The following is a 10,232-nucleotide window of genomic DNA, read 5'->3' as shown; positions in this document are numbered from 1 at the left end:
CCATTCCCATCCTCTCCGGACGCAGACCCTGCCACCATTCCCGGGTATGTGAGGGTTTTGCCGCCGGGAGACCCTCCCCTCAGCGCCCCCCACCCGGACTACATCTCCCAGGATGTAACGCGGCACTGGCGCCCTTAAAGCCCCCTGGCGGCGGCTGGCGGCCGTGTGCAGGCGCGGCGGGCGGGCTGAGAGGAGCGGAGCCCGGGCGGCAGCCGGCGGCACCGAGCAGGGCGAGGGGCGCGGGCTGGTGCCCACCGGCCGGGGCGGCGACAGCCGGGTCACCCGCCGCTGAGGGCGCGGGGAGCGGTCGCCTGAGCTCGCCTGTTCGAGGAGCCGCAGCCGCGCCGCAGCCATGGGGAACCGCGGGATGGAGGATCTCATCCCGCTGGTCAACCGGCTGCAGGACGCCTTCGCCGCCATCGGGCAGAACGCCAACCTCGACCTGCCGCAGATCGCCGTGGTGGGGGGGCAGAGCGCCGGCAAGAGCTCGGTGCTGGAGAATTTTGTCGGGAGGTAAGAGGGGGTGCGCCGGGGGGTGCGGGGTAGAGCGGCTGATGCGCGAGTAGGGCTGCTGCATGGGCAGCGCTGCTGGATGCGCGGACAGTGCGGTGCATGGGCAGTGCAGTGCATGGGCACAGCTGCTGGGTGCAGGGACAGAGCTGCTGGATGCGCGGACAAGCGCGGTGCAGGGACAGAGCTGCTGGATGCGCGGACAAGCGCGGTGCCCGGGCGGTGCAGCTCCCCAGCAGAGCAGGCGGCCGCATGTGCGGTGCCCGGGCAGCGCTGCAGGACGCTCGGGCGCTGCGGTGCGGGCAGGGAGGCGCGAGGGAGGTCTCCTCGCCTCGGGGGGGGAATCCGCAGCTGGGTCCCCGCCTTTGCCGCACCTTCGGGTCCGGTGCGCCCCGGCTGTTACATAATGGGGAGGCTGAAATGTCACCGGGGACCAGCCCCTTCATCTCCCCTCTCGGTGCGGTGTTCCCCCCGCGGGACTCCGAGAGATGGATGTTGTCGCTGGGAAAGGAGGGGGGGTGTGGGGAGGTGTTTAAGTTTAATCTCCTCTGTCCCCATCCCCCAGCCCTGTCTCACTGTCCTCCATAGCGGGTGCCATGTCAGGAGCTGCGGGTCTATGGAAAGGATGGGGTTATCTCTCTCCTATATGCTCAAATCCCCGGGCGCTACCATTTTGTGACAGGCAATATACTGATGCCTTCCCTTCATGTGACCTTCGCATTCATCATCTGCAACCTGAGTAAACTGCAGACCGTGCTGCCTGGTTATCTGCTCCAGTGTAGACACACCTGGGGACGGGGCGGGGGGGCTCGTTCCTCAGCTTGTTTATGACCTCGTTAATTAATTGTATTCAATTATACACAGGTTTTGGTTATCAAGGTATTTTTTTTTTTGTGCTATGAGGGGCGTGCAAGTTGTTGGTGACTTGTCTTAAACACAGAGACTGCTGTGATACCTGGTCAGATGCTTGCGTGGGCTTTTTTTCCTTTCAGGGAACTGCATTTGTGACAGCTATTGGGTGTTGTTCCCCCACCTCCACTCTTTCTATTAAGCTGTTTGTTGGCGGATGACTTATAAAGCTTTTCTACTGTTGGAGGGGTCTGCAGTGTGTATGAATTGCTTGTTTAGCTGCGAGTAGCCCCAAATAGTGGATTTGTGCAAGGGCAGCCTTGAGCAGCGAATGCAGGGTGTGCTGTGTGTGCTGGGAAGGAAGCACAGGGTTTGGATCTGGTGCACAGAAAGCATGGCTGGAATAAGATTAGTATTTTTTTTCTTCGCTACAGATAAATATTCAAAGAGTTTGGCATATCTTCTAGCTAACTTCCAACAGTCCATGCAGTATCCCCTGGGGATGCCAGGAATTGTGCCAAGGACAGGACATTGCAGGAACACATTTTACTGAACCTCAGATAGTAGACCAGGATCTGCTTGCTTGTCCGTAGACACACACGAAAATAAGGATTCCTACCACCAAAGCGAAGAACTTGCTGTGCTGTAGCTTTCTAAGTAGAAGGGAAAAATAGATCTCCTGAAATATGTGAAGAAAACAGGTTCACCTGTTGGCTCTGCTGTTTTCATGCTTTCTAAGTACTGGCAGCCTAACCTCATAAATCCTTTTTAGCGGATCTATGCAGTCAGTGCTGCAGTGGTGTAATGTGTAATGTATGGCTGCCAGGGCAGAGGAGGGTTTGCCGAGGGATAGTCAGTGTATTGGGGTACATTTCCGCTCTCTTTTAGACTGAGCAAACAGAAGGAGATATATTAATCCTTGGTGTGTCTCCACTGGCACCAATTGAGAACTGGGGATTTTCATCTGCCTGGTGGAGAGCAAATGAATTAAATTGTTTTCTGTCTCTCTTTGACTCCTGTCCCAGGAGAACTTGTGACCTTACTGTGTCCCATCAGTTGTCTCTCTAGCAGCAAGTTATAGTGCTGTGGCTTTTAGAAAATGAAATAATGAAGGGTCCCCTGAGCAGAAGCTGGGAGACCTGTCTGTAGAAAAGCATTTAGTGGAAATAATTGGAGTGGAAATGGAAAATACGTCAAAGGGAAGAGGTCTTTCTCCATCTGATACCCTTGAGTGCTGGCTAGTTCAGAGACTGGTAACATGAGACATCTTACCACAGAATGTGTGTGTATATGCTGCAAAACTCAGTCCTGTTAAAATAATGTTGAGGCCCTACTGTAATGTATAGTCTCTTTTTTTTGTGTGTTGGTGTTGGAAACCATGATAAGAAGCTCTGGAAATAGTATTGAGAGTAAGCATGGCTCCTCAATGTAATTGTGATGGGGCTGTTTTCTTGTCTGAATAGGCATAAGAAGAAACAGTGTGCTGGAAACCTCCAAGCACAGAGGCGTGATGCTGGCTGCAATCAATGTTTAGTTACATCTCTTACCAAACAAATATTTCCTCTTTTTCCTCCTGAATGCGATGGCTTGCTAGGTGCTACTGATTACTCTTCCACTGTCACTTGCTCTGCTGTTAACAGATTATCCAACAGTGCAGAGCCTGTGTTTATAATACCAGATGTCGATGTGGCTGCTATGTGTGCTTTTGCTGCCGGAGACTCAGCATGGTGACTAGGAGACTGACTGATGGTGTTAAAATCATGGAAGAGATGAGAAGCCATGTAGAAGCCAGACAGGTGACACATCTCTTCATAGACTTGTTTATTCTGGGCCCCAGAACTGGAAGGAAGGTTCTTTGGGTCGGCTGCTGGCATTTTCTGTTGGTGTGGTTATAGGCTCATAGGGCAACACAGGTTGGATGGGATCTCGGGGGTTATTTTGTCCATTCTTACAGTGGTGTTATTTCCCTACTGCCACCTTTCTTAAATTAGAAGATCTTGGAGCAGGGATCAGTACCAGCAAAACTGATCTGATTAAAAAAAACAAAGCATGTAGTATGTGCTAATTTGACTTGAGAGAGCCCAAGGACCAAGAAGGGCGATGTACAAGACAGCCCATAAAGCTGTTTGTAAAGTTATTTGTGTTCATGCCACTCGTACTTTGCCATGTGAAAATAAGAAATATAAGTGTGGGTTTTTTTAATCTGAAGATCTCAGAGCACTGTTACACAAATTTTTGGAGTTATGGGACTATTACTGTTGTCTCTGCTTTACAAATAAGAAAAACTGAAAGCACTGGGCTTGGCTCAGATGGGCTTGGCATCAGTGTCTCTGCCTTGTTCTTGTCGGATCGGAGGCACTGAGCTGCTCAGCCCTGCTGGGGCAGCTGCGTCGCTCTGCGTGGAGAAAACAAGGCACCTCTGCCTCCTGGAGAACAGATGGTTTAAGGGGGCTGCTGAGAAGGGGATGACTAAGGGCTGGGAACAGGCGGTGGAAGGACTTGAATGGCGGTGAAACCATCTTGTTTGTGATCAAGGGAGCTAAGCTGTGCTGAAGCTGTGGGAAGCGAAGTGGGGTTTACATGAGCATTAGCCCTAAAAGCATCCTCTCTTGGGAGCTTTTGTGTCCCGAATCAGAGATCCTCAGCATTGTGTCATCAGGCTCTGAGGGTATATACTGGGTGAGCTGATGTTTTTATGTTGCCTGGTGGGAAGTTGGAGGCAGTCATAGACCTAAACCCAGCTGTGTTGGGCTGACATTGCCCCTCCTAGCAAACTGCAATTTCAGCATGGCTAAAAGAGCAGGGAAAGTGCATCCTTGCATTGCCTGTGGCAAGGATAAGTATCTGTTAAGCCCAGTACTTGTGCTATGGTCATTGCCTTGACAAACCCAGGCAAGGGCCAGGCAGCACATGCTGCAACTGCATCTTTTCCTTGCAATGTCACATACCGAAAATGCAAATCTAGATCCTGAAAGCTACAGGATTTAGTTTGGCTCCAGGTATAACTTCGAGGAGCAACTTAGTATCTTCCTATCTCAACCTTCCCCAGCCACTTACAGATTAATGCTTACACCCCCAAGATATGATGAGGGAATTCCTTTGATAACGCATCCTTTGCCTTGTTGTGAAGCTTCCCCAGAAAAATACCTTCAGAGACAACAGCAGCATTTAACTGTCTAGAAGTGAAAGATCCTATAGGGATGCAGATGGAGATGCAGATACTTGGCCTGTTCAGAATACTGCAGGAAAATTGTTTGGTTAACAATCTTGTGCTTTCAAGTTACTCAGGCTTCTGGTGTAGTAGTATCACACACAGTATCATACCTGCTTTGTGGGCCTGAGTGCCATGAGAAGAACTGAGAGCTTAAATCTTCTGAAAATAACTTTTTTTTATATAATATATTATGTATAGATTGAGAATGTCTGCTGTCATGGATAATGCTAAGCATCAGTGCAGTACTGTAGTGGCAGATTGAAATTTAAACAAGAAGATGCACTCACTCACTTGCTCTACTCTCGTCACAAAAGGGGTCCTTAAATATATATATTCTTTTTTCTTGTGGTTTTAAATACATTTACATGCAGAGAGTAATTGGAAGTCATGGATCCTTAATTGTTGCATGATAAATACATCCATGAGCTGACCAAATGCTGTTGGGTATTTGCAGGTTAAATACATAGGCATTGCCTGGGAGCTGAATTATTCAAGGTTGCAGAGGATGGTGCAAAAGCTGGGAGGAGGATTCTGCTGTTTAGAGAAATAAGTCATGGTCAAATAATAGTTCTTCAAATGGCAACAAGCCTTTGGTCTTCAGTGAAGAAAATATGTTTTCATCTCATGTTAATTGGGGAAGGAAGAAAATATAGAGCACTGGGGGAAATGGACAATGTGCTACAGTAGACCACAAGATAAAATAATTTAACAGAAGAGAAATCTGTACAGTTCTTGGAAAACGGTTGTGGTGGGGAGGAGCAGTAGAAGGAGATACATAATTAAAATGTAATCTAAAATGGATGGCTGTAAGGAAAAAAAAGCATGACTGTCAGTGTAGATGCAGCAGCAGTGTCTGTCCTCTGACTATTTTAATGTTACAGGGGTTGGCTCAAATAAATGCGATTATTATCTCTTCTAGTTCCTGCAGCAGTTACATGTTCTCTGCAGATCTTGCTATCTGGCTTAATATTATCTTGCTATCTGACTTAATTCAGCTTAACTCTTTAGAGACAGTCTTGTACCTCTGGTAGCTGCCTGCTAGCCTTGTATTTACAAGGAAGAGAGATCCTTATGGTGTTGTCTCAGACCCTGTCACATTTACCCAGGGAAGGGAAACCAGCCGTGCATCCACTTGGGAAGCTGATGCTCAGTTGGGGATTGCTTGGACCTACTGGTGTGTGAAAATGACAGGTTGTCTTGTCATTGCTGGGATCCATCACCTGACAGATCAGGAGGATGCTGCCTTTGCTAGTGTGGACTCTTCCTTGTTACTGTGATAATCCTAGTGTTGAAAATCTTAGAGCATCCTGAACTTCAGTTAGTCCTTACTGTACTTTGAGGTAGGTCAGTGTTGTGGGGTTTTTGTGTGTTTGCTCTATAAATAGTGTGCTGTGATACAGGGCTCTAAAGGGTCTGCAAAACCAGCAGGGGAAAGAAGTCAGAAGTTCCCAAAAAACACTCCCCTGTACTAACGTGGTCAGCTATTTTTGTCTTTAAAAAATCCACATGCTTACAACTTTTCACACAGTCAAAGGCAAAACAAAGACAATCTTCTATTTTTAAAGGCTACTGATTGTTTTCAGAAGCCATGGTTCAATATGTAGCTGGGGATGCCAAGTCCTTGAACCTGACTTGTCCAGATGCTCTGAGCAGGCAGAACTCTGCTTGACATAAATAGGAGGTGCAGGGCTCTGTAGAGGCACCTCTTATCTGAGGCAGCTTCTGAAAATATTATTCTAAGGCAGGAAGCTAATCCCCTTCCTGATCTGGTGAATGACTGGATGTCTGTTTTGGACTTCAAGTTTGAGCCTGTCTGTATGAGTAAGAATTCCGAGTGGGGATTTCTTAGCATCTTTAAGATGAACCTTTTCTAGGAGAAATGGAAGAAGTTAATCAAGGAAGCAGTTCTTGCTGTGTTGTAGCTACTGGGGTGAAATTTATTATGATGCCTTGAGCAGTGAATTTATTAGACAAGAGCAAGCCCATGTGTGCTCCACCCCTGTGAGCCAATGCTCAGCTTCTTGTTTCAGGCAGATAATTTTGAGTGGTAAAACCAGAACATTTACTGAAGAGGGTGGCAGGCAGTCACCTAGAAGCATATGGCGTTCAGCCTATATGCCCGATGTAAAATTAGTTTTGAGGTGGCATCTGTGAAAGGAAATTTACTGGTAATATGCAGGGTAAACCTACTTCCTTGATATGCCACTAAAAAAAACTCACCCCTGAAACTTTGGGTGTAATACTTTCCTTCTTGGACTCACAGATCTGTAACCAGATGAGTCAGAGCACTGCTGGTTGGGAGGAGAGCTAAAACTAAATCAGGTCCAAACCCAAATCTAGTCATGCATGGTGGGAAAATAACTCACTAGTGGGACAGTTCTCATTCCACTTGAAATCTTCCTTTCCTGATCTCAGACCTGGTTTTGCACATCCTGACAGAGTGAAAGCTCCAGGTAAAGGAATATTGTCTCTAATAACAGGCAGATGGGCATGTTCATCCTTGAGACAGAGTTCTACTATCTCTGAAACGAAATTATTGTGTGACTAATTTTTTTACGCAGTTTTCTTCCATCTATAGAAAGGGGAGAGGCTGTTGGCCTCTGTCATGTAGGTGTATAGCATTAATGGACACTTGAAATAAATAATGCTAGAAAAGGTTAACCATAAAGTAGGAAAATGTTTTTCCTAATAACGAATTAAAGCTCTGCAGGGGTGGTGGGGCCATGTCTGCCAAGAACTTGAACTGCTCTGCAGCCTCGTCTGCCCCGTGTTGCTGGGTCATTAGGTTTGCTCTGCGGAGAGCTGGGACTGTTGCACACACCTTTGGCTGCTGGTGTAGATCAGATACTGGATTTGAGGAGTCGGGGAATTCTTAGAAAGCATTGGGAGATGAGACTGCAGTAGGTGAGCAGGCAGCAGTTAAATTTGAGCGCACAGCCGTTTGGAGCAGGGCTGGGGAGTGCAGCCCCATGAGGAATGAGCCCAGGGTTTTATCCCTGGTGACTTTAAACCCTCAGCAGGGCCGGTTGGGCCTGGGGGTGGCTGGACTGCAGGCAGGACAGGTTCTGGAAAGCTGCAAAATGCTGTTTCTCTTTATTTACATTGATCTGTGATCCTTCTAAAGCGTGCAGCATGCTTATTTCTGAGTGACCTGGAGTTTAGTCATGAGAACTGGGAGTCTTGCTCAGGACTAAGTACTATAAATACCGGTGTGGCTGTGAAGAGAGACAACATTTCAGTGTTTACTGCAGAGCATTGTGGCTGGCAGCTGAGAGCACAACCTAATGTTAGCTATTTAAACAGTTATTCCAGGTGACTGGTTGCTATTTTGCACTTATGTCCAGCTTTTTTGTTTTCAAATTCCTATTAATGAATACTTTAGCAGTTGAATGTAAAGCAGCTCAGTAGTTTTCTTAAGCTCTCTTATATAGATGAGCAGACAGGACAATTAAGTTGCTGACAGTCGCCTCCTTGTGTGACCTTCAGGCTCGTCACAGCTCCGAGGCTGGTGCTGACTATAATATCATAGATAACCGCTTTTATTTCCTTCAAGACACAGAACAGGAAGAACGAGCCCCAAGTCTGGAATCTAACAGTGTCTCTGATTGTTCTCTGCCATGTTAGATGCTTTCAAAGCTTTGGCAGACCCAGCCATGACCAAATGGAAGTGAGATGGTGTTTCAATCCCTGGTAAGTAGCTTCTTGCTGTGCAGCATAATGTGCTTTTGGAAGCAGATGTTATGCAAGCTCCTCAAGCTGCGTCTTGCTGACTGGAAGCAAACTTGCCAACTTCTACCACTTTTCTGCAAGTCTTGTGACTTGTGTGGCTTTTCTTAGAGCCCTGGACACAGCAATTAAGTTAACAGAAGAGCAGTGTGGCTTTAGTGTCAGAAACATCCACTTCTAAGATGGATATTTGTGGGTATTTTTTCATTAAAAGATGCTTTTTCCCTTAGTGTTCCTTGAGACGAGTATGAAGACTCCTAAAACTTCTGTAAGACCTGCATTGTCAACCGTCCTCTTCCTAAAAATCAGGGTTTAGTCCTAAAACTAAAGCTCTGCTAAAATACTTGTATTACGGTCACAATGAACAATAAATGATACAAAATGAGGTTTGGAATAAACCCAGTTCCTCACTGGTGACTGAAATGGGAATTGAACTTGAGTCTCTGGGGGTGAAAATACTATGTTAATAATTCATTGCCTCAATAGTCCCCTTTAACACTCCCTTTCCTGTTCCTTATGGCTTAAGGTTGCATTCTCGCAGCTGTGTTGAGGGGTGAAGAGTTAACGCTGCCATAACAAACATGAGAACTGCTGGAATCCTGTCTTGCTACGCTAGAACTCTCATTTTGTGGTGTTGAAACAGTCTTGTAAGAGTGGCCAGAGTAGTGTATGAGATGCCTGGGAGAGGATATGGCAGATATTAAACTGATACTGATGTGGATTTTGGCTGAAGAGCCAGGTGGTGTTGCTGTAATGCTGTACAAAAGCTGAGCATAAACTGCAGCCATATTCCGGGGTAGTTTTTCAGCTGCATTTAGACTCTTCCTCAAAGCACCAATAGGCAGAAATCTACAAAGATGTCGAATAGTTGGTTCTCAACATCTGCAAGTGTTTTTACAGCAGAGCAAACTTACCCTGGAGAGCACTTGGAAAAACTATTATTTTGCCTTTTTTTTTTGAGAATGAAGATCCAGGAGCGGGGGAGGCTGTGCTAAATTTATTAGAACAAGGAAAGAGATACCTAAAGGCAAGAATCTTGACGTCTTTGTGTGGTTCCTCCTCTTTGCCTTCCTGCCACTCTTGCATGCGTAAAGGCAGAGTAAGTTCTATAGGATCTGGCTTAGGGCTCTAACAGCAAATTAACAGGCTGTTTCAGCTCCGAGAGCTCTTCCTCATCTGTGTCACTATAAACCTCTATGAACAGGGGCTTATAATGGAAATAAACTGTCTATTTGCCGCCTGCCTGCCAGCACAGGAGTAACTCTGTCAGCAGGGGAATACACCTGATGACCTGTTAGTTCAGAATTAAGCCAGTAGAAACAAAACTCTAACCCTCACAGTTTTGATGCTGGTATTTAGCTCCACTGGCTTGCTTATGATTTACTGTGAGCTTATACTGCTCTGGGTCAGGATGGGGCCCCTTGATTCTAATATACACATTGGGTTTTCTCTCTTTCTGGTTGCTGTGATCTCTTGCGTAATCTCTGCCTATTTCTTAAGCTGATTGTGCTTTTACTTTTAATAGAAACTCCTCTATGAATAGCTGGGAATGGCTTGAGCATGGTGGTGGCCTTGAGAGGAGATCTGTCGCAGTGGGGATGTAGCCAGAGGGAGGTAAGGAGGAGATTGGTACACACTGATACGCAAAGAATCCCCTGGGGACTGCGTGTGACATGTGTCACACTGCGGAGCTGATGCTGCAGCTCCAGTGCTGCAACTCAAGTCACCTCTTCTCCATCGGTGCAGGTCTCAGCAGAGACCCCAGCAATATAATTCTTCCCTCTGGGCTCTGCTACTTAGATTTGATGTTCCAGTTCCTGGGTATTACTCTGTTTATTCCTGGTCATACAAGATGTGTTTGTTATGCCAGGCCTGCAGGCTACCCAGCACCCCAAACTCATCTTGGAGCAAGAGGTCCATTTCCTGAATGAAT

General features: G+C 46.8%; 1 protein-coding gene across 7 annotated transcripts in view; it reads left to right on the top strand.

The window, feature by feature from the left end:
• Nucleotides 1-352: 352 nt before the first annotated feature.
• Nucleotides 353-10,232, top strand: part of DNM1 (dynamin 1) — a gene marked incomplete at both ends in the record, with an annotated part of 61,526 nt that continues 51,646 nt past the window's right edge. For all 7 annotated transcript variants that reach the window (XM_080356045.1, XM_080356044.1, XM_080356043.1 and 4 more), the window contains one exon: nt 353-513. In XM_080356045.1, coding sequence (XP_080212171.1) covers nt 353-513 — 161 coding nt within the window. The remainder of the gene's footprint in view (nt 514-10,232) is intronic.

This window comes from Nesoenas mayeri, assembly GCF_963082525.1.
Source record: "Nesoenas mayeri genome assembly, chromosome: 18".
Taxonomy (NCBI): Eukaryota; Metazoa; Chordata; class Aves; order Columbiformes; family Columbidae; genus Nesoenas; species Nesoenas mayeri.
The sequence above is the reverse complement of the archived record's forward strand: the minus strand, read 5'-3'. Positions and strand labels throughout refer to the sequence as shown.